Source organism: Neoarius graeffei, chromosome 25, assembly GCF_027579695.1.
Source record: "Neoarius graeffei isolate fNeoGra1 chromosome 25, fNeoGra1.pri, whole genome shotgun sequence".
Taxonomy (NCBI): domain Eukaryota; kingdom Metazoa; phylum Chordata; class Actinopteri; order Siluriformes; family Ariidae; genus Neoarius; species Neoarius graeffei.
In genome coordinates this window covers 28590031-28614957 of record NC_083593.1, presented here as the reverse complement: position 1 = coordinate 28614957, position 24927 = coordinate 28590031, and the positions used below count along the sequence as shown (strand labels likewise).

At 41.2% G+C, this 24927-nt stretch overlaps 1 protein-coding gene across 4 annotated transcripts in view; it reads left to right on the top strand.

Annotated features, from left to right (window-relative positions):
- The window catches only part of robo4 (roundabout, axon guidance receptor, homolog 4 (Drosophila)), a 129719-nt gene that overhangs the window by 26251 nt on the left and 78541 nt on the right, over positions 1-24927 (top strand). For 3 of the 4 annotated variants that reach the window (XM_060909273.1, XM_060909275.1, XM_060909276.1), the window contains exons 2-7: positions 11886-12212; positions 16244-16401; positions 16581-16701; positions 18691-18829; positions 19023-19150; positions 19279-19314. In XM_060909273.1, the coding sequence (XP_060765256.1) occupies positions 11886-12212; positions 16244-16401; positions 16581-16701; positions 18691-18829; positions 19023-19150; positions 19279-19314 (909 nt within the window). The remainder of the gene's footprint in view (positions 1-11885; positions 12213-16243; positions 16402-16580; positions 16702-18690; positions 18830-19022; positions 19151-19278; positions 19315-24927) is intronic. The other variant, XM_060909274.1, reaches the window with a different exon arrangement.

Genomic DNA, 24927 nt, shown 5'->3' with positions numbered 1-24927 from the left:
GACCCTATCACACATTTTTTACGAGGAAATAGCTGCTTTACCAGATAGCAGCTGGCAAAACTCAGTCAAGTGTGTTGCTTTGTTTGAAGCATGCACTCCCATAATGACATGTTTGGTGTGTTTTGGTGGTGGGTATAGAAGGGTCATTGTAAAAGGCCAGTAATAGCAGTGTCTGTGCTGGAGGGCTCTCTCCACAGGTGATGGATATCCTGTTAGTTCCTGATTGTGTTTATAAGTGGCCTTTTATTCCTCACAAAAACTGACTGTTCTTCAAATCCTCACAGGAAACTCATTTCCTCATTTTGCTCACCGAGTGGTCTTCAACAGCAGACATGTGATACAAGAGTTGTAATGCCATCCAACAATGGAAATTATTTATGTTGGATTTAGGGTGACATTGTCACTTGACCTCTGGCTCCAAAAATGTCTTTGGAGCTTTTTTTCCCCTCCCTTTTTTTGTGTTTGTGTAGTTTGATGTTTGTTTTTGTTTGAGTGTTTTTGTCCACCGGTTGTGGTGTAGCTCCGGACCCAGTTTTGGGCGTCGGTTCCCTCCAAGCCTTGGTTTGCCGTGGGTGGTGCCTGTGCTCCTAGCTATGGACTGCAATGAGCTCGTTGCTCATTTTAACATCGTGGTTGTCCAGCGCTCTGTGCAGCAGTGCTTTAGTGCTTGGCGCTGTGTTCCGAGCGATGTTGCTCGGTGGTGTTGCAGCGGCTGTGCAGGCGGTTTGGGACATACCAGCGCTCTGCGTGGCGGTGCGTCTGTGCTTGCTTTGTGGATCCATGGCGTGGTGTTCCGAGTGATGTTGCCCGGCGGCGGCGCAGCGGCTGTGCTGGCGGTGTGGGACTTGTTTTCATGCGACTCTTGGTGGGACTGTGGCTGCTACACCATTGGAATGGCATCCTGACCTCTATTTGGTGGACTTTTTTTTTTCCCCAAAAAAAAAGCGACCTTGGGTTTTGAGAAAGGCGCTATCTCATCTCATCTCATTATCTCTAGCCGCTTGTTCTATGGGGTCGCAGGCAAGCTGGAGCCTATCCCAGCTGACTATGGGCGAAAGAGAAAGGCGCTATATAAATTGAAATTATTATTCATTCATTCATTCATTCATTCATTCATTATCTCTAGCCGCTTTATCCTTCTACAGGGTCGCAGGCAAGCTGGAGCCTATCCCAGCTGACTATGGGCGAAAGGCAGGGTACACCCTGGACAAGTCGCCAGGTCATCACAGGGCTGACACATAGACACAGACAACCATTCACACTCACGGTCAATTTAGAGTCACCAGTTAACCTAACCTGCATGTCTTTGGACTGTGGGGGAAACCGGAGCACCCGGAGGAAACCCACACGGACACGGGGAGAACATGCAAACTCCACACAGAAAGGCCCTCGCCGGCCCCGGGGCTCGAACCCAGGACCTTCTTGCTGTGAGGCGACAGCGCTAACCACTACACCACCGTGCCGCCCGAAATTATTATCTCATCTCATCTCATCTCATTATCTGTAGCCGCTTTATCCTGTTCTACAGGGTTGCAGGCAAGCTGGAGCCTATCCCAGCTGACTACGGGCGAAAGGCGGGGTACACCCTGGACAAGTCGCCAGGTCATCACAGGGCCGAAATTATTATTATTATTATTATTAATAATGTTCAAAAGAAGATGGTTTTGATTGCATAAAATTTTGTCAACATCATTTAATCCTCAAAGAGACAGTTGGCTTTAACTGTTTGGGGGTAATGGCCATGCTCAAGAAGCTGACGGTGGAAGTCTAGCAGTTGTGAAATTGGAACACAACTTTATAGGCACAAGCACAAAAAAAATTTCTTCAATTATTTATGTTTTTAGTATCTAGTTTATTTTTGGCTGGGTACCACTCAAACTGATAATTATATCATCAGTGTTTCTTTGGCTAATCAGACACAAGGTACGCCGCCACTCTTACCAGAGCAGTCAGGGGTTAGGTGCCTTGCTCAAGGGCCCTTCAGCCAGGCCTGCTGGTCCAGGGAATTGAACGAGCAACCTTTTGTTCCCAAAGCTATGTCACTAACCGTTAGGCCATGCCTTCCTCGTAGCTAGATAATAACACAGATATATCAGGGATCTTTTTCTTCTGAATCTTATTCCCTACACATATCAGTGACACTTTGACAGAGGTGGACAGTAACGAAGTACACTTGAGTACTTTACTTAAGTATTAGTTTTTTGGGAAAGTTATGACTTTAACTTCACTACATTTGAAAGACAAATATCATACTTTTTACTCCACTTCTTCTTCTATTTCCCTTTTTCTGGGGATTTAACCCCACTAGGGTGTGTCCATATGGTCTAACAGACAGTGGAAATTTGTTCTGTCCATCATTGTCCTTCTAATCTGCTGAGCATCCATTCCTAGCAGGGCTCTACACTAACTTTTTTTTTCAGGAGCACATGTGCTCCTAAGTTAAAAATTTTAGGAGCATAGGGAAAAAAATGGAGGCACAAGTAGGTTTTCATTTTAAAGGTTTATTGCAGCGCAAACTTTAGACACACCAACACATAAAACGCAAAATTCAATTGAGAATGAATGAATGAACGAATGAATGAATGAATGAATGAATGAATGAACGAACAAATGAATAATGAACAACTGAATGAATGAACAAACAGTAGCTAAACAGAGAGCAGAGCTCAGCAGAGCTAACATCATCATCAAGGACAGCTCCCACCCTGGCTCCGAGTTCTTTGACTTGCTGCCCTCAGGCAGGCGTTACAGGTGCATCAAAGCAAGGACCAACAGACTCAAAAACAGTTTTTTCCCACAGGCCATAACCACCTTGAACAATTAGCCTTTTTCACATTACATCACTTGCAGGGGAACTCATATCCGTTTTCAGCCTTTTGAATGGAAGAAGAGGTATACGGCGGCAACATACCATATGTTAACAAAACTGTGTCATTCACAGATAAGATTGATAATAATATTGCGCATTGTTGTTTATCATTACGTATTGTTAGCGACCATTCCAGTCACCTATCTGCCTTGTTTTGGAAAGGAAGTTTACTGACTTTCTATGGTTGCTACTTGTTAGCCAGCAGATTAGCATGCCGCCTCTTCTTCCATTCAAAAGGCTGAAAATGGATGTGAGGTTCTTCTGCAAGTGACGTAATGTGAAAAAGGCTAATTACATGCACTGACTGATGCCACTTCTGGCAGGTGCAACAATGCACCAACAAGGACCTAAAAGGACAATATTCTCACACTTACCTGATACAGTGCAATACTTATTACAGTGCAACTTCACAGAGCAACTTTTTAGTTTTTATAGCTTTTGTATATTTTATATTTATATTTCTACACTTTTACATCCATACCCAATACAATGCAATACCAAATGCTGTGCAATATCTTGAGTTTTGTAGCTGAACTGAGTTTCTATAACTAATGTGCAATTAACATCTGCAACTCAACACGCCCAGTTGTATATATATTCTTTGTTTTTCTGCTGTGTTGTGACATGTACCATTTGTATATCCTGTATATTATTTGTTTTTCTGCTGTGTTGTATGTTCCCATCTAAATGTTTGCACTGGGGTGTGTGCTTTCCATCTCATTATATAATTTTCCCGCACCTTCTCCCGTCATTCTATCTTTCTTCACTACACTTTCTTCTTCGTCCGTTCTTTTATTCTTGTTTCCACCATCATTGCTTTTAAAAAACGCCGTTATTCTCTGCATAGCGAATATATTTCTCAGCTCGGTCCAAACCAGCTCTCAGTTATCTCTCAGTTGAATGATCTGATGAATCCCTAAAAAGCACTTTTCCCACCTAATGCCACACCCACAACATACAACCATGGGAAAGAGGGGCAATCACAGAAAGATGAGTAGAAAACGGGAAATGTTACGGGGGATATTTATTGTGATAGTAGGCTATTGTAGCGTCAGCACAAAAGCACCAGACTCAACTTTAACTGAAAGTGTTATTCAGTAGCCTAAACTTATTCAAGCTACAGACCGAGAAGAATAAAAATGCTGAAATCTCATGTCCCGGTAAAATGCACTAGCATGGCAGAACGGCAAAAAAAATTTAACTTTTTCACTCCCCACCCCGGCTACCGTGGGAACCACCGCAATGCAAGACAGAGGCAATGCACGCAACTACAGACAGGGAGCAAGGCGCAGGCAGAACACACACACGCGCACACACACGCATGTACACAACACTGAACACACGCTTACAACAATACAGGCCGTTACTCGTTACACTATATTAGGTAGGCTATCCAGCGCTGGATTTACATACTTTGCAGTTTAACGTTTGATACATTTTAGAATGTTAAACTCGTCGCGTCTGTGCTCAGTGCTTTCTTAAACTGTCGGCCGCAAGAAGCCCTCGCACGAATGCGCGTGGTTTTTTTTTCGTCGTTCGCATGCCGAAAAATTCACTCGCAAATGCGAGTGAAATGTGCGCACTGTTGAGCCCTGATTCCTAGGTATTTCTCTAGTGCAGTCCACTTGGGGGCATGCTCATCAAAAAGGATTTGTTTTCGTACATCATCATTGTCCATTCTACATATGTGAGCTAAATACTTCAAGTGTTGTTGGACTAGGGCTGTGCGATATATCGAATATACTCGATATATCACCGAAAATTCTGTGTGCGATACATAAAATTATTATATCATAACTATCGAGTATTTTATGGTCATCTTCCGACTTGCGTTCGTTTCATGTTTGTTGTGTTTGTTTAAAACCTTTTCCGGTGGTTTTCTCCCTGTCCCTCAGGCAGTAACGTGAGAGGCTGCCTAAGGGTAAAGAAAACAATAACGTCACGCACTCGCCAACCAATCCCGGGCGACATCTCGGTGCTGAAAGGAACTTCCGGGAAGATTTTCTAGTTTCGGTTGTGTTGCCAGATTGTGCGGTTTTAAGTGCGTTTTGGCGGGTTTTGAATATATTTTGGGCTGGAAAACGTCAGCAGTATCTGGCAACACTGCCGGCGGGAAGATTTCCTAGTTCCGGTTTACAGCGCTGACTCAGTTCGTGCAATCGCTGGTGTTGCATAGGCTACCGTGTAAGCTCTGTCAATTTCAGCGACAAATTAAAAATGGAAGCAGACGAATTGGTTCCTTAAAAAACTAGTAAGGGGTCAGTCATCTGGCATTTTTTTGGATATCGCGAGGAGGACGTGGAACAGCAAATGCCGGTTTGTAAAGTGTGCAAAAAAAACCTGTCATCACGAAAGGCAGCAGCCGGAATTATACACATCTGAGAGGCAGAGCCAGAAAACATTCAGTTGAAAAGTGTGCAAAGAGAAAAATTATGTTTTGCAGATCTCTCTCTTCTCTCCCTCAATCTCTCTCTCTCTCTATTGTGAATGTTCCAGTGGTTCTCAGTAGTCAGGTTAATAGCTTGGAGATCTATTTTTTTTAAATAATTTAATGAATGAGCACTTTTCTTATTTAGGCTAAATGTCTTTCTTAGTGTTGAGCTTGCACTTTATTGATTTGAGCTCTGAGCAGCTCTGTATTGTATTGCCCCTTTGTTGCAATTTTCAAGATTGTTTTTGCAGTTTGTGCCACATCTTTGTTGAATAAAAATAGTCTTATTTCAATTCAATTGTGATTAATCACTAACATGAAAATTTAAAATGTGTTGTTGAAAACCACCTGTAAAGTTAACCAAGAATGTTATTTAATCTGCAGGGATTGTAGTGAAAACAGTAAAGAGTAAAAGTTAGATTTCATGGGGTCCTTTAGAGGAGATTTAAATATATCGAGATATATATCGTATATCGTGAAATGGAGAAAATGTATCGGGATATTCATTTTTTCCCATATCGCACAGCCCTATGTTGGACACAGTACTTCCTTATTGGCCATGTGCCAGTGATGTGCCGTAGGTCCACGTTAGATAGTATAAAACGCCATCCCTTATCGTCATCAGCCAGTTCCTCCTCATTCCTATCATCCTTCACTCTCTTGTAACCTCCCTTCACCATCCTTCTCAAGAACCCATGCCATATACTCTCAATCTTTGCTAGTTCTTTCTCTATCAATGGCCATGTCTGCACGCTATAGAGCAGTCGAGATCTCACGCATGCAATCAGGAATTTCACTCTGATGGGCATCTTTATATGGCGATCTATGAGAACATGCTTAAGTTCGTTCCACTTCTCAAACGCCGAGCCAATTCTCAGACCAAGATACTTCATGTTCTCGTTTGTATTCGTGACTGTATAGCCTAGATATCGAAAGCTTCTCACGTTTTTTATGTTGGTGTCGTTTACTTGTAGAAGGGTGTATCTGTTCTGAATATCTTCTTCGACATTGAAAGCCATCATTTCAGTTTTCGAGTATGACATTTGCAGGCCAAAGTCTGATCATAGACCTTGAGGATTGTTTAAAGTTCCTCAATAGACTTGGCAAATATAGCTTGGTCGTCAGCATGTAGGAGTTCTGTTATTTTGTTCTCACCTCTTGCTTTAGCTTTTCTCCGGAGATCCCTCGGAGAAACCTCACTGGGAATGCAATACTTAATTCTGAAGCCCATCTCTGGGTATAATCTTAGAACTTCGTGGCGGGCTATCCTAACGATGAAGTCCATATAGACATTGATATAGTGATTAATACATTTCTATCAAGGTCCTCGTTACTCGTTACTATGAAGCAGCTTTGAAAGTGGATATTTTTTCTTTTCTTTTCTAAAACGCGATTGATTTTTTCGCAGGTGACACTGAGACAGCCTATCAGTAATCACTAGAGTCACATCATGTCCATAGACTGTATAAAATCAAGTTCAGTGATTTCTCAGCAGCATTATCTGAACTCGATCAATTGATGGCAGAATGGTAGGAGGCGGTTCTTCTGGGGAATGCACGCACCCATGGCTATACCTAGAACCCATGTTTCAGTTTTCTGAAAGGATTAAAGATTTGTTTTGTTTTAAATGTTTGTTTTGTTTACCTAAAACAAACCACATCACAGCCTACAAAAACTCGCCGTCCAACCTGCGGAAGCATATTGAGGTATGTAAATGTTTTATTCCAAGAGAAAGCTTGCAGTGAAGCTGTCTGTGCTTTTAGAGCTAATGATAACATTGTAATAGCTATGTAGTCTGGTTAGTCAAATGACTTTCTATGAATTTGCCCGCCAAGTTGCCGTAGCCTTGTCCATGGCTAACGTTAACACATAGCTAGTTAACTTGGACACTGTTAGTTAGCATGTAAAAACAGAGTTACACTAACATGAATAACGTTAACTTATCTGAAGTCCTTTCAGAAATATGTTTTAGCATAATCTTGCCAAATAAACAATTTAGAAATCTTTCTTTTCTAGTAACGTTAGATACCCAATATGATTTTGAATTTGAAAAGAATTTGCTAGTATGTCAGGTGGAGCTTCACTGACTAGCTAGCTTAACATTAAACCACCATGATGCACAGCATTCATTCATTTTGTGAATTCACAAAACAATCCAGTCGGTTGCTTCAGAGGCATGAGGCATTATAAGCATTGTGTCAATAATACAACAATGTGTTGACAGAAAATGTACTTTTAATACTTAACTATTTTTAAAAGAAAGTACTTCAGTACTTTAACTTAAGTAAAAATTTGACTGGACAACTTTCACTTGTATCAGAGTAACATTTGACTAGTGGGATCTGTACTTTGACTTAAGTCATGAAGTTGGGTACTTTGTCCACCTCTGCACTTTGAGCAAGATGACTGATTAGATTTCTTTTTAAAGTTGTTTCAATAAGTTCAGTGTTTCCCACACATTGACAAGACTATGGCGGCCCGCCATAGTCTAATTTGGGCCGCCATAGTCTCAGTCCGCACCCGCCCGCACGCACGCACGCACGCATGGTGACACTGACGCACCCGACCTGACATTGCGTGCGTTGCCTATCTGAGACAGCGTGAGGAGACAACTCTGATAAGCTACATCCTGTCTGCATCTACATGTTAAGGTAAGTTTATACAACTTTATGTAGCCTTTGACACGATTGAGAAGGTGACGTTTAGGCTACGCTATTGTGCTTTATAGGCGTATGGAGAGCGCATTGATGGATGACGTTAAGTGTATTGTTTCAGTAAAATTACTTTGTCCATTTCGTACTGGCAAACCTACCTTTTCTGTAAGGCAACAGTAGGCTATTTTGAGGCAATATTAGTTAGCCCTACGTAGTTATCTAATTCGTCAAATTAACTTTATCATCCTACCAGGATCAGGCCGTTTCTAAATTCACCGACGAAGTGCTTCCCGCTTGACATTGTATGTGCGCAGTCTATCCAAGTGATGGAGACGTGAAGTGACAGCAGTGATAAACTAATCTAGGTCTGCATGTACATGTTAAAAGGGAAACGTAGTCTATTCTAACAGAGAGCGAACTTCGATGCCACTTTTGAGAATTAGTGCTAGTAGCCTTAACGCGATTTGTTACTGGTGAGACGGAAGACGTTAAATTATTTTTAGCCTTTTCTAATAGGCTACCTTCTAAAGGTGAAGCTATTAGGCCACATAATTAAGGGAATGTAATGTTAGTTACCTACTTAATTAAATTAACTTCTTGACTCGAATTTGATCATTTTCAAAGTTACTGATGAAGAATGTTTCTCCACTAACGTAGGCCTTAATGCAACGTGTTGAATGTCAGGTGACGATGTCAGCCTTATTGTAGACGCTACAGCTGTAACAGAAAATCTCCGATCCTTATTAAACTGATGCCAAATTTGTTTTGTTAATTCAGATCATGAGCATTTTGAATTATTTCAAAAAGAGGGATCGAAATTCACCTCAGGATGAAGAGGTAGTAACTGAGGTAGGCCTAACATCAACTGCTTGCTGTCTTTGGTGGTGTTTACATTAGACCGTATCAGCGGATCATCAGATTAACGTTTTTAAAACGATTCGCGTGCACACAGCAACGCCAATACACGATTCGCGTGCACACAGCAACGCCAATACACGGATACGCTAATCACATGACTACCGTATTTTCCGGACTATACGTCGCTCCGGAGTTTAAGTCGCATCAGCCAAAAAATGCATTATGAAGACGAAAAAAACATATATACGTCGCACCGGACTATAAGTCGCACTTTTTTGAAGGGTTATTCTATCCATAGAATCTGTGATTGTATCTGATAAGCGGCGCGTGGTTACTGCGCGACTGCATTGTTTATTTAATAACCGAACAGCTGAGCAGTGATAACGCGCCCTTTGCCCTGTAAGTAGCCTAGTCTGATTATTTTAAATATCTACTACTATCTTTAATACTATCACTATCATTATTACTAATAGCCTATATTATTATTATTATAACTAATATTAGTAGCCTATTACTGATGCATTAATCAGTTTGCTTTTAGATTATTTTTACCGGTAGGGCTTATTATCGCCCCATGGCTCTTTCATCTGTGTTATTAAAGCTGTAGTCATCATCGAGGAGAGTCATTCTTCATTTTTGTCGAATTTTATTTCATTAAATCAGAGGTCAAGTAGGCTATAGGTATATCATCTCCAAAGACAACCGTCTAGTGAAAAAAAAACAACAACCGCTTTTAAATACCCTACTTAAATCCTTAAAAAGAGTAATTTAACTCATGTCTTGTGTGATCTGATCTCCAATGGTGAAATAAACCGGTTGTGATATGAGTAGTCTGTTATTTTAGAAGATAAATTTAATATATAATTTAATATATAGCCTAATAAAAATATTTTATAACATATCACGACATATTACTGTCTGTAACTGTTCGTCACTAAAGCGTTTTCTAAGATCATAATGTCTGATATTATTATTTTTTTTACACACACAATAAGCGCGTGTGCGTAAAGTTATAGTAAACCACCCCCCACCTTTTTTTTTTTTTTGAGTCGCCGGACCCACCCACCTCCTGCGTTCCGGGACCTCCCACTTCACAAATTAAGCACTGCCTAAAATCATTACATAACTTATTTAAATAACTATAGGCCTATCATTAATAATAAAACACAGGTCAATCAAGTTTATCAAGCTGGCGATTTCACTCCAAATCAGCAAATCCATTGAATTCCTCATCCTCGGTGTCGCTTCTGAACAACTCTGCCAACTCCAGCGGCAGACGAAGCGCCGTTTCCTCTTCTTCTGCGTGGCTGTCGTCAGACTCGGCATCAGCTCCAGTTATTCCGCGGTGAAAAAAAAAAAAAACATATATACGTCGCACCGGAGTATAAGTCGCATGGCTAGCCGAACCATGAAAAAAAGTGCGACTTATAGTCCGAAAAATACGGTAATTAGATGGCACGTAAGTTGAAATGTGTAATGTGTAAATTCCTCCTCAGCGGCTCGGCTCCGCAGGCATCCTGAACTCCAAATCACTCCGCCCTGAACAGCGAGTGCCCTCTGGAGGGTGCGCACTCCGGCCCTGCGCAGCTCACAGAGCACGCGAGTGAAGCGCACGAGCAGTGATTCGGGACTGAGCCACTGTGTGTGTGATCCCAGTGCATATTGGGCATGTGCAAGTCACTCACCACTTGCAAGTGGAAGGATGGCAAGCCTAAAGACAATCATAACTACACAGTGGGCAGTATTTGCATCTTACCATGAACAACATTAAGAATGACAAAGCAAAGCATTATATTCATACTTTTATACTCTTTAATATACTTTTTTTTATACTTTTTTAATTCATACTTTTATACTCTTTACTCCAGCGAATCAGGAAGGTGGATGTCACAGTGACGTTGTCCAGTGACGACGTCAGCTAGAGCTCAGCACAGCGTATCCTCGTTCCTCAATGTTTACACAGCACCGGATCAGATACGAACTGGGTTGAATACGTGGGCCCTGGCGGATTCAAGTTGTTCCGCCTGTGGAGTCGTTTCCCAGCCTTTTAATGTGCACAGACAGTGCATCCGCGACGAAAACGAGACGGATACGGTCTAATGTAAACACCACCTTTGTCAGGATGTCAAATTGGTATAACACTCCTAGCAAGTGAGTGCGATGAATGGGGGCAGATATACCCATTACTCAGCCACTTAGCAGCGATTGCCCTTGTTGTGCTGGTGTGGAGCATGAATTGTGAAAGAGACTTTTCCACAATGAACAGGGTAAGGACATCTGCAGGCAAACCAGTGATGTGAATTTCAATTTACATTTACCCATTGTTTTTATGCTCAAATCCCACCTAAGTTCAATCTTACTTTCACTTAATTAAATATTTCAGAGTGAGCTCTGCAATCACATGACTCATTGTAGTAACAAGTTGTTTGCCATTTTAGGTCAAAACAGACCTTCGGAACAGACTGCAAGGAGAGCACCTGGCCGCCTGCTTGAGGATTTCCATTAACGGGCCACAACCAGAAGATATAAATTATGAAAGGGCACTCAAACTCTTTTTCTCAAAGCCAAGAAAAATCAAATGCACAAGTGCAGGGTGTGGTCTTTGTAAATAGGGCAGGCATTTGTCAGGGTCACTTTTGACATACAGCAGAGCTAGAAGTCCTTGTTTTGTAGGACTTTTTGTAGGAGTTCAGGGTGTGAAGTATTGTAGGATTTTTGGTTTGGTTTGGTTGCTATCTGTAATATGTTCTTCTTGTAGGACTGCCCTCTGTAGCAACATGCTAAAATAAAATACAAGGTGCATAACCAATACCAACGAATTTGTTCTTTGTTAGTCTTAGTTTAGTAGTATTAGTAGGCTAAACAACCCCCACGCACCCCTGCAATTCAACCGCACACGCGCGCCACGGGCTAAACAACCCCCTGCGCACCCCTGCAATTCAACTGGACACGCACGCCACCCCCACCCCCCATGGGCTGCCCCCATAGTCTCCAAAATTTCTGTGGGAAACACTGAAGTTTAAGTTAAGATGAAAGAATGGTAATCTACAATTCTTCTCACATTTTGTTTTAGGTTCCAGGCTGCGTTCTGATGAAGTTTCTCCCCGGATAGTGCATCACCCATCTGATGTGGTGGTGCGTGTGGGAAGTCCTGCCACACTTTCCTGTCGAGCTGAAGGAACCCCAGAACCATCCATCCAGTGGCTCCGCAATGGCATCCCTCTGGAACCTGAGAAGATGGAGGACCAGTCACAGCCCATCATCCTGCCTGAGGGTAGCCTCTTCTTCCTCAGTGTGGTGACTGGAAAGAAAAGCCAGTCTCATGAAGCAATGTATTCCTGTCTGGCTCAAAACAGTGCAGGCACTGCTATCAGTAGGAATGCTTCTCTGCATATTGCAGGTAAAAAAGTCTATCACTGATAGCATAATCACGCTTTGTGTATTGTAGTTGTGACCCGAATAAGTGACAACCTTATTAAACTTATGAAAGACAAAAAGCATTTTTTGTTCCACTGTTACTGAGATGCTTTATTGTCTAAGAGTTTGTAATTAATTTCTATGCTCATTAGCTTAATGGAGATAGACAGAAATCAATGAGCTGGAGCAGTATCATTTACTATTCAAACAGGCTTTAAGCTTAAGGTCAGAATTCGCCAGAGGATGCGGAAGCTTCAGAAGATCTTTAGTGAGATTAGTCGGGGTCAGGTGTCAAAGTGTGCCCTCCTCTCTCAAACAAACACTGCAGTAATTGAGCAGTAACAGCATGTTGTGTTTGGAGCTCAAACAGGCAGCTGCTTAGTGCATACCACAGTACAGAGTCGACTGAGACATCAGAGCAGTGTTTGCTGCCAAAATAAATCAAATTTATTTGTATAGATGAATAGACATTGTTGCAAAGCAGCTTTACAGAAAAATATAAATTTTAAACATATGAATTAATAAATTTATCCCTAATGGCCAAGCCTGAGGTGACAATGGCAAGGAAAAATTCCCTGAGATGACATGAGGAAGAAACCTTGAGAGGGACCAGAAGGGAACCCATCCTTATTTGAATTATAACAGATAGCATGATGATAAATAAATTGCTTTTATAAGTGTGTTCTGTATCGTCAAAAGTGTAATTGTGTAACCAGAAAATTCATCATAGTTTTGACGTGAAGTTTAATTTGTTGAAGTTATCAACTGTTCATTGATCAAATCAAATCAAATCAAGTTTATTTGTACAGCGCTTTTAACAATAAACATTGTCGCAAAGCAGCTTTACAGAATTTGAACGACTTAAAACATGAGCTAATTTTATCCCTAATCTATCCCCAATGAGCAAGCCTGTGGCGACGGTGGCAAGGAAAAACTCCCCCAGACGACATGAGGAAGAAACCTCGAGAGGAACCAGACTCAAAAGGGAACCCATCCTCATTTGGGCAACAACAGACAGCCTGACTATAATATTAACAGTTTTAACAGGTATAACCCTCAACTGTCCTCATGGGGCCGTCCTTCACAGGAGTGGGGTGATAAAACTCCGACCAGACACAGGGCACCAGGATGGATCAAGCAGGTCCGAGGGGCAGAAGAGGCCAGCATCTCAATCCCAGGATCAACATGTAACTCAGAGGGACAGATGGGGGGGGAGAGAGAGAGAAAGAAAACACGTTGTTAGGTATGCCCTAAAAATGACAAGTATTAAATCTGTGTGGTAGGCTCGCAGAGACGAGAGTCTTTACATCAGGCATAACACACAATGGCATGTTAATATGGTAAAAAATATATCATGACCTGCTCTGGCTGGATGCTTGATTGGGTGATGGGAGCACACTCCTCAGCAATGATGAGATGCAGATGGGACCCTTAGGCCTGGCCAAGACAATTCAGTTACATTTCACCGGGTCTGGGACATGCGACAGAATGTCTGACGGCCGATTCCCTGCAGGCTACGATAGCCAGTCGAGGTCCCCACCGTCTCCACCAAAAGATTTCCTGTTGACTCCATGTAACTCAGAGGGACAGATTTGGGGTGGGGGGGAGAGAAAGAAAACACAGGTGGTTAGGTATGCCCAATGTCACCTGAATAAGTAGGAACAGTATACATATTGCACCGAGTACAAGCAGGGACTCCGGCAACTAACTATGACAGCATAACTAAAAGGAGAGAGCCAGAAGGTAACACAGGCATGAGGGAGCCCCGGGACATAAAGCAGCCAGCCACTACACCGTCAACAAACTCGAGTGAGCAAGCGAGTGGGGACTGACAGCATCCATACATCCCAGTTTACCAAAACACTCTATGTCTGAGGACCCTCCAGATCTACTCCTTTACCTCATAAACACCATTAACAAAAGGCTTGACTAAACAGATATGTTTTCAGCCTAGACTTAAATGCTGAGACTGTGTCTGATTCCCGAACATTACTTGGAAGGCTGTTCCATAACAGTGGGGCTTTGTAAGAAAAGGCTCTGCCCCCTGATGTAGCCTTCACTATACGAGGTACCAGCAGATAGCCTGCACCTTTTGATCTAAGTAGGCGTGGCGGGTCATAGAGGAGCAGAAGTTCACTCAGGTACTGTGGTGCGAGACCATTTAGTGGTTTAAAGGTCAATAGTAGTATTTTATAATCAATACGAAACTTGATTGGGAGCCAATGCAGTGTGGACAACACAGGCGTGATGTGGTCATATTTTCTAGTTCTAGTAAGGACTCTTGCTGCGGCATTTTGAACTAACTGGAGCTTGTTTATGCACTTATTGGAACATCCAGACAGTAAGGCATTACAATAATCCAACCTGGAGGTAACGAAAGCATGGACTAGTTTTTCTGCATCATGCAATGACATTAAATTTCTTATCTTTGCAATATTTCTGAGATGAAAGAAAGCTATCCGGGTGATGTTATCAATGTGAGTTTCGAATGAAAGACTGGGGTCAATAATCACTCCGAGGTCTTTTACTGCTGCACGTGAAGAAACAGAAAGGCCATCCAGAGTTACTGTGTAATCAGAAAACTTACTTCTAGCTGTATGTGGTCCTAGCACAAGTACTTCAGTCTTGTCAGGGTTAAGCAGAAGGAAATTAATAAGCATCCAGTGTCTAATGTCCTTAACACATACCTCAATTTTATTGATGGAGACTTGAGTGCAAAACTGTTCATGACAACTGTAGTCCTAAAGTTATCATGTCACTTGTAAACCTAAACCATCATAGCAAAACTGTAAGTGTCCAGAGCCGTCTTCTAAATGTATCTTTAGGTTGTCCATATGGGGCCATCCTCCACAGGAGTGAAGGGATGAGACTCCAGCTAGAAGTAGGGCATCAAGATGGATCAGGGAGGTCCGGAAAGCAGGAGAGGCCAGCATCACTAATATCTCAGGAGTGACATGTAATGAGAGAGAGAGAGAGAGAGAGAAACAGATTGTTAGGTATGCCTTATGGTTAAGAACAGTGTACATTGTGCGCTGAGTGCAAGCAAGAATTCTAGCAAGACTAACTGTGACAGCATAACCAGAAGGTAACACAGAAATGAGGGTGCCCTGTGACATAAAGCGCCCAGCCACTCCACCGTCAACAAACCCGTATCAGTGGAGTGAAGCGCACTAGGCCTTTTATTTTTCTACTACTGAACGCTACAGCAGTAACTATAACAGCAAAAACAGTGTACATTGAATTAATTTATTACTTAATCTTCCATTTATCCTGGTAACAATACCAATTTTGTATTTTATTGAATCTTCAGCTATATACCGGTACACTACCATTCAAAAGTTTGGGGTCACTTTGAAATTTCCTTATTTTTGAAAGAAAAGCACTGTTCTTTTCAATGAAGATCACTTTAAACTAATCAGAAATACACTCTATACATTGCTAATGTGGTAAATGACTATTCTTGCTGCAAATGTCTGGTTTTTGGTGCAATATCTACATAGGTGTATAGAGGCCCATTTCCAGCAACTATCACTCCAGTGTTCTAATGGTACAGTGTGTTTGCTCATTGCCTCAGAAGGCTAATGGATGATTAGAAAACCCTTGTAGAATCATGTTAGCACAGCTGAAAACAGTTTAGCTCTTTAGAGAAGCTATAAAACTGACCTTCCTTTGAGCAGATTTAGTTTCTGGAGCGTCACATTTGTGGGGTCGATTAAATGCTCAAAATGGCCAGAAAAATGTCTTGACTATATTTTCTATTCATTTTACAACTTATGGTGGTAAATAAAAGTGTGACTTTTCATGGAAAACACAAAATTGTCTGGGTGACCCCAAACTTTTGAACAGTAGTGTATTTCAATGAAAGCTCATTTGACTTTTGGCCAAAGTGTATTATTTCTTATAGGGTGGCAGATGGTATAAAATTAATTTGAAGCTGACACTGTATCCTGTTTGATACCTAAAATATATGCATTTCTTTATAAGAGACATTAATGAGGTTGCTATGATTTGAAGCTCTACGTGAAGAGTTTCGCATGCAGCCTGGTGACGTGGAGGTAGCTGCAGGAGAGGTGGCAGTGATGAACTGCAGCCCACCTGTGGGACATCCTGAACCTAACATCACCTGGAGGAAAGATGGCATCCTTATCAACACCACAGATGAACACTACATTGTGAGACCTGATTTTCTGGTTTTCTTATAAAGCCAGTGTATAGAAAGAAGATGACTAACAAACCATGCCATGGCAATTTTACTGTTAGAGTGCCACATTTCTAATTTTTGAAGAACAGCAGAGCAAAGCTACTGTATTTTGGTGATTCTGTCACATTCTTGTCATTTTTTATTGCTCAGGAGCTCAGCGGGAAGTTGATAATAGCTCCAGCCCAGAAACGGGACTCTGGAATTTACATCTGTGTGGCCTCAAACATTGTTGGAGTCAGAGAAAGCAGAGCAGCCAGGTTAACAGTTCTGGGTGAGCACTGTTGATATTCAGTTGCAGTGTATTTTTACAGTAAAAACTGTACAATGACAACCTGTATAATTAATTTACAGTAATTTACATGAATATGTTAATGCATTCTGAGACATTTGAACAGTTTTCAGCAAAATGCTAGATATGGTGCCTGATATATTAAATTATGGTATGAGCTATAGTAAAAATATAAGGGTAGTTCTTTGGTAACGGAATTATATTCACAGCAAAATGTGGCAGCTTTTTTTAATTGCAGTACTCAGGATAATGGTAATAAATACAAATTTCACACTGTATGGGATATCTTTTGACCCTAAAAAAGCATAGAAAAATTGGCTATGTTTAACTCTAAATGTAAAATCTTTTATGAGGAAAAACAATTTAATAATGGAATTACATCAGAAAAAAATGAACTTTCATTTCTTAAAATTCAAACCAAGATTTCTCTGAACCGACATTACTATAATTGGGATGATGATTTTTAAATATGATTTTCAGTACATTTTGCCTTGGATTCCATACTTTAGCAATATCATTGAGCTGACAAGTTAACGCAATCTTAATTCACAATTTTGGTCTCAATGCTGAAGAATTGCCCATAATTATACAGGTTAAATTAACAGCTTTAGGACATTGTATTGACCATGATACTGAAGAACTAGTTTAATGTTTATTTGTTAAATATGGTGTGTTGTATGTGAATGCTAATTAAATTAATGTTAGATCTGAGGTGAACATAATTTTTAAATAAGGTTAACTAATCTGTTTGAAGTGTTGTGGGATTGTACTTCTGCCATTTGTTATGTGACTCATGGTGTGGTATACATTCGCCTTTAAAACTGAGGATTCTAGTAAGAACATCATTTTGGCCAGACAGCAAGTTTGCCTGATCTGCAAGTTGATTTTCTTTTAATTCACAGGTTCTTTTATATTTTGGTTGCTGTTTTAGAGAGGAAAATTCAAAAAGTTAATTACTGATATAGTCAGCTACTAGCTTCCTTTCCATACTTCCTATAGATCTGAGTCTACAGCCAATACAATAGAAATTCCACATGAACTGATGTGTTTTGAAACACATAGAAGAGAGTACTTACTGCACTGGTGTATGAAGAACAAGTTTCTATTTCCTTAGCAATAAAAACTGAGATAGTAAAAGTACCAAAATTCATGTAAAAGTGTACAGGTAAAATATAGGTAAAAATCTAAGTTCTCATCTAAATAAATAAAGGTCCATTTGAAGTATAGCTTCAAATTTTTCACCCATGTTAAAATAGCAAAGGATAAACTCTACTAAAATTAAGAAAGTAAAAGTACAAGAAAATACAAGGAAAAAGGTGTCTGCCAGAAATCACAACTAACAACACAGTTTGTTCTTAATCTCTCATACGTTAGTTTGAATGATAATAACTATTAGGTTTCATTCTTGCTGTCACATTTGTTAACGTTTAGATTTATGAGGAATTTAGATCAACTACTTAAAGTTGTCTAATGCAAAAAAAATTGCCTTATGACTTTACAGATTATAGAGAAATGTACTGATGTAGCATTGTAGAAAGTCAAAAGTATTAGGTGAAAGATAACCCAAGTACAGATACTTAAAATATCTTCTTAAATAAAATAGCAAAGTAATTGTATTTTGTTACCTCCCACCTCTGAGATAATTTTGTCAAATCTAGTTTTTATTTACTGAAATAAATAGTGAGATAATAACCACCATACAGATAACAGTATGAATTGATTTAACAGATGTTAATCATTCAGTTAGAATTTATTTATTTATTTTAAAGTTTGTCATATTTGTGTATGAGAAGTGTTACTATTTCAACAAAATAGCTTAATTATTTTTATTGAATTTATTCAGAGCCAAAATCACTCAAGCCTTTAATGCAAGTTTGTAAAATTTCGTAAATGTATCATTTTGCTATTTTGTTTTTTAAAAGCACAGTAGTAAAGCAGGCAATTAAAGTGAGCTGTGCCTCTGCTCTCCAGAGAAACCAGTGTTACTACGTGAACCCCAGGACGTTTCTGTGAGTTTGGGAGAGTCTGCACACTTCTTCTGTGAGGCTAAAGGTGACCCGATGCCCACAGTGGAGTGGAGCAGAGAACAGGGGCCTTTACCCAATGGCAGGTTAGAGACACAGCATGACTCTTGACACACTGAGCTCCACTAGCATTTTGGTGGTCTTTTCAGTTCTTACGGGTTATATACACATTGCAACAGCCCAGAAAGTGTGTTCATATTACGGAATAAGTCTATGATGATAGTCTTACTGGCCAAACTGTTTTATAAGTGTTCTTTCTTTGTTGTATATTGATATTAGGTATTTGGTTAATCCAGACCAGAGTCTTCAGATCCACTATGTGACGTTACAGGATGCAGGAAGGTACACCTGTACTGTGATCAACAATGTAGGCGAGTCCAAAGCTAGCGCTCAGCTCTTTGTGGAAGGTAAAAGATTGGTACTCATCATCAAAAATATTCTCTTTGCAAGATGGTATTGCATGAATGTGCATATCATACATTTACAATAAGAAACATGTTAAGGCTGCTTGAATAAATTTGACTGTTTGTAATAGTTTCCCTGATGTGGGTGGAGTACAGAAGTACAGCAGGTGGGAGATAATGTTCACACACACGTTTATTGACAGCTTTTCAGCTTCACTTGGCTCACTGTACATGCACGCACATACATACATGCACACACATACATACATATACACACACACACACACACACACACACACACACACACACACACACACACACACACACAGTCATGTTCTGGTCCCAGGCACTCTTCTCTGCTCTCCTACTCCTTTTATGCGCCACCATCACTGCAAGAAACACATACATATATACACATACATATATACACACACACACACACACACATACACACATATACAGTCATCACTTTTATGCGCCACCATCACTGCAAGAAACACACACACACACACACACACACACACACACACACACACACACACACACACACACACACACAGTCATACAGTCATGTTCTGGTCCCAGGCACTCTTCTCTGCTCTCCTACTCCTTTTATGCGCCACCATCACTGCAAGAAACACATACACACACACACGCACACACAAATTAACAACAGGTGTAATGACTTAGCCACTCACCTTCCCCAACCCCGCCCTCCATGCACAAAACTGATGCTTGGCCATGCCCCCACTGCCACACTGTTATATTATTTTTATTACTCTGAAAGTACTGGAATGGCAAGGCCAATTCTTTTGTTTTTGCTATACAGGCTGTTTCACAATCAGGGTATACTTTTCTGGTCCATAATAGTCCAAAAATCAAACCTCAGCTTTTTGTGTTTCTCTGCTGCCAAAAATTACCTTTTGAGATGGAAATTAACTGTGCAGAATTTCAGAGCTACAGGTCATATACCGGGCATGTAGTTCATTTCTAAAACTGACCCACTTTCTCATAGTCCACAAGAGTAAAGGCCCGGTCCCACTGGCCGATGGACACAAAACGTATGCAAAAAGGACACAGCGGACGAGCAAAATTTCGGGGGTGGCTCTATCCGTTTTCATCCGCTCCAGAAATGGACAAAATTGGCGAAAATTTGCGAAAACAGAACGGAAAAGAAGGGACGTGGGTAGTATATAGCGGGGATGTTAAACGCATGTTCATAGGAAGCCTAGTGGATGAAAGCGGATGGAAGTGGATGACAGCTCTGAAGGGGTTACCGGTGATAACTGAGAAGCGGACGCATAGCAGAAAGAGCGGATGCATAGCGGATGAAGGGGATGCATCACGTACGCCTAACGGAAACAAAGGGGATGTTGCGCGGATGTATATCGGATGCAGACCGTTCACTGCGCATGCGGGGGGTATGAATTGCGTCTGCTCCGCGGATATAAAGGGATGCAGCACGCACGCCGTCAGCATAAAGCGGAAAGACGTGCTGGCGGCTACATCGATACATCTCTACTACTAGATGATTTTCTCCCCCTTTTTATACAAAATATCGATTGTCCGCTAGGTGTCCTTCTACATACTCTAGACATACTCCAGACATCCTAAATATACGAGATACATCCCAGATATAAACGCTTTGTCCGTTTTGAATACTTTATATACGAGATGCATACGCTTACATCCTTTCTATTCCCGTGCTACTAACGATGAACAGACGTTTCATGTACCTTATCTTTCCTCCCTCTTTCCGTTTTCAGCTGCAGCGGATGTGAGTTGCGAGGATGCCCAGAGGATGCAGAGAGGATACAGCAGACGTTTAACGGATGATAACGGACATAGAACGTTTGTTGCTCGTATATGTCGCGGATTTACATCATACACGGCGGAAAGTTCATCCGTTCTAAAAGTTTTGTGCAGCTCAAAACTTTTTGCGCGGATGAAATCACAGTGGACGGATGCTCGATGGATAGAGCGTATGAAGCACGTATGCAATGAGTACACAACGGATGCATAGCGTTTTCCAACGGATGGCAAAGATTTTTTTACGTTTTACATCCTCTTTGCATCCGTAAGTGCAGTGGGACCGGGCCTTCAGGTATACAAAATGAAAAACTATTGAAATGTGTGTGATTTTCAGTACAGATTTTCAAGTATTGTGCAGCAGTGTTTGTACATGGTGGTAACTGTAATAACAACTGAAGATGATCCTTGTAGTTTTCTGGACAGGACATTTTTTGACACACACATTTCAACCACATGTGAAGCTCTGCTGCAAATGTGTCCTGCATCTGTTTCAAGTCTTGTTTTTTACTGTGCAACAACAGAGTATTCTGCTTCAAAAGAGACAAATATTTTTCTTAAAAATTATTTGCAACCTCTTCATATGGTGAGTGTTTTCTGGAGAGGGCATTTTTGATGGACAAAGGATACTTTCGGAGGCACTAAGTTTACAAAAAAAAGTATTTTCATCTAAAATATCTTTCTATTGTGAATGAAAGTACTGTATATGTAAAACCTAGTTAGTGCTAGAAAATATAGTTCTGAATGTAACCAGTAAAGTCTAGGTGAAATTAAAGTAGAATTAAATGAAATAACCACAAGGTCAAAATTGAGCCAGGAGTTGACTCTTACCAACATATTTATAAGAACTTATAAGAGATGTTACTGCATGTACAGGTCTGGCATGTCCCTGTAAAATAAGGTACAGTGTCTTGCAAAAGTATTCATCCCCCTTGGTGTTTGTTTTGTCGCATTACAAGCTGGAATTAAAATGGATTTTTGGGGGGTTAGCACAATTTGATTTACACAACATGCCTACCACTTTAAAGGTGCACATTGTTTTTTTATTGTGACACAAACGATAATTAAGATGAAAAAACAGAAATCTGGAGTGTGCATAGGTATTCACCCCCTTTCGTATGAAACCCCTAAATAAGAACTGGTCCAACCAATTCACTTCATAAGTCACATAATTAGTTGATTAAGATACACCTGTGTGCAATCAAAGTGTCACATGATGTCTGTATAAAATCAACCTGTTCTGGAAGGACCCTGACTCTGCAACACTACTAAGCAAGAAACATGAGAGCCAAGGAGCACTCCAAATATGTCAGAGACAAAGTTGTGAAGAAGTATGGCTCAGGGTTGGGTTATAAAAAATATCCCAAACTTTGAATATTCCAGGGAGCACCATTAAATCCATTATAGCAAAATGGAAAGAATATGGCACTACTACAAACCTGACAAAAGAAGGTTGCCCACCAAAACTCACAGACCGGACAAGGAGGGCATTAATCAGGAGATGCAATAAAGACACCAAAGATAACACTGAAGGAGCTGCAAAGATCCACAGCAGAGATGGGATTATCTGTCCATAGGACCACTTTAAGCCATATACTCCACAGAGCAGGGCTTTATGGAAGAGTGGCCAGAAAAAAGCCATTGCTTAAGAAAATATATTTTCCGTTTGCCCAACAGCATGTGGCAGACTGCCCAAACACATGGAAGAAAATTCTCTGGTCAAATGAGACTAAAATTTATCTTTTTGGCCATCATGGGAAATGCCATGTGTGGCACAAACCCAACACCCTGGGAACACCATTCCTACAGTGAAGCATGGTGGTGGCAGCATCATGCTGTGGGGATATTTTTCATCTGCAGGGACATGAAAGCTGGTCAGGACTGAAGGAAAGATGGATGGCACTAAATACAGGGGAATTCTGGAGGAAAACCTGCTTGAGTCAGCCAGAGGTTTGAGACTGGGATGAAGGTTCACGTTACAGCAGGGCAATGACCCTAAACATACTGCTAAAGCTACACTGGAGTGGTTTAAAGGGAAACATTTAAATGTGTTGGAATGGCTTAGGTAAAGCCTAGACCTTAATCCAATTGAGAATCTGTGGCATAACTTGAATATTGCTGTAAACCAACGCAACCCATCTAAATTGAAGGAGTTGGAGCAGTTTTGCCTTGAAAAATGGGCAAAAATCCCAGTGGCTAGATGTGCTGAGCCAATAGAGACATACCCCAAGAGACTTGCAGCTGTAATTGCAGCAAAAGGTGGCTCTACAAAGTATTGACTTTGGGGGAGGTGAATACCTATGCACACTCCAGATTTCTGTTGTTTCATCTTAATTAGTGATGCAGTGCCTAGGCACGCATAACTATTGTTCTTTTGTGTGTTTCTTATTATTATTATAGAAGGAGAGAAGGAGTACCTAGAAATTTCGGCACTTAATAACCCAATAACCATACATCGCACACAGACAAGCAATATATCAAAACGTGCAGCTCGATCGGACTCTGTGTGCTATTACTTTGTTCATCAAAATATGATTTTTTCGCGACATGGTCGCAAAAAAATCATCCAAAATTTCCCATTCATTTTCTATGGAATTCATTGAAAAAAAGGCACTTTTTCAAACCTCCGCTGCTCTGGCATGCTTTCACCTAGAGAAATGATTCAAACTTCAAAACGTAGAGAAACGTCTCCTGTGTGGATCTGGCATTCAACTTTTTTGCTAGGCTCTATACTTTTGGATCAGTCCCAGCTCAAACACTATTGCCGCTTTTCCACTACAAACGCGGCTGAGCCGTGCCGTGTTGAGTTGGGCTGAGTCGAGCTGAGCGGGGCTGTTGGAGTTGCATTTCGACTACAACCGCGCTGAACCGTGCTGGCTGGAAGTGGGTGGACACATTGGGTGGAGTTAGCGAAAGTGGGTGGACGTCACGTGATGTCGTTAAGCAGCGCAAACAGTGACATCAGTGACCTTTTAAGTGGTAGTCTCACGACCCGAATAGTAAACAATAAACATGGAGGACATGGAGTCGTTAGTGTTGCTGGTCTTGGTGCTGTGGCTTGTTGTCACCAACAACGCCAACAGATACTGGCAAGAGCGTATAGATGAGGCGAGGCGCATAAGGCTTCAGAAATTCTCGTAATTCTTCTTCTTCCGGGTTTACGGTGTTTACAGATCCTAGCGTGCTCACGGGGCATGTGTGGGCATGTGAGGACACTCCTCCTCACCAATCAGTGCACAGGGGAGTGTCTGCTCACGCCCCCAGCCTCACTCGGCTCGGTTTGGCTCGCTTCAGCCCCACTCCAAAACCGTGCGAGTTTTAGGGGCTAAGCGGGGCTGAAGCGAGCTGAGTCGTGCTGTTCTTTGGTAGTCGAAACGCAAGCCGTGTCGGGCTGAAGTGAGCTGAAGCGAGCTGACAAAGGGTAGTGGAAAAGGGCCATATGTGGGTACCTGGAGAAAATCAGGCTTTATAATGGGTGTCTATTGCGTTACACACCAGTGGGGCTCTGGAATTTAGAGTGTGGGCAGCCTGAAAAAAAAGCTCAAACTTTCTCATTTAAACTGTGATTTCAGCCACAATTCTCACTCTACACACATAATTTTCTCAAAAGTAGTAGCCACACTTGTCCTGATTCACACAATGTGTCTACCTACACGATAGGATTTACAGTTTTTGAATGAGAAGCCTGAAAGTAAGGAGAGGACAGGCGCGCTTTCCCATAGACTCCCATTATAAATGTGGCAGAAAAGTCACTCGTTTTTAATTCGCTCTAGTGACCTCATTTTTTACACTACAGACAAAAAAATTACATCAATGTGTCCAGGAGAGCCTTGTGGCGCTCACTGTTAAAGAATTTTATGAATATCTCTTTCCGTTTTCGTGTAAATCCCTGTTGTTTGGAGGGAGTACTCTGAGGAAAAACTGCTCTTTTTGTGTGCTTCTCTGTGTCTCTGCTTGCAGCATGCGGGTGG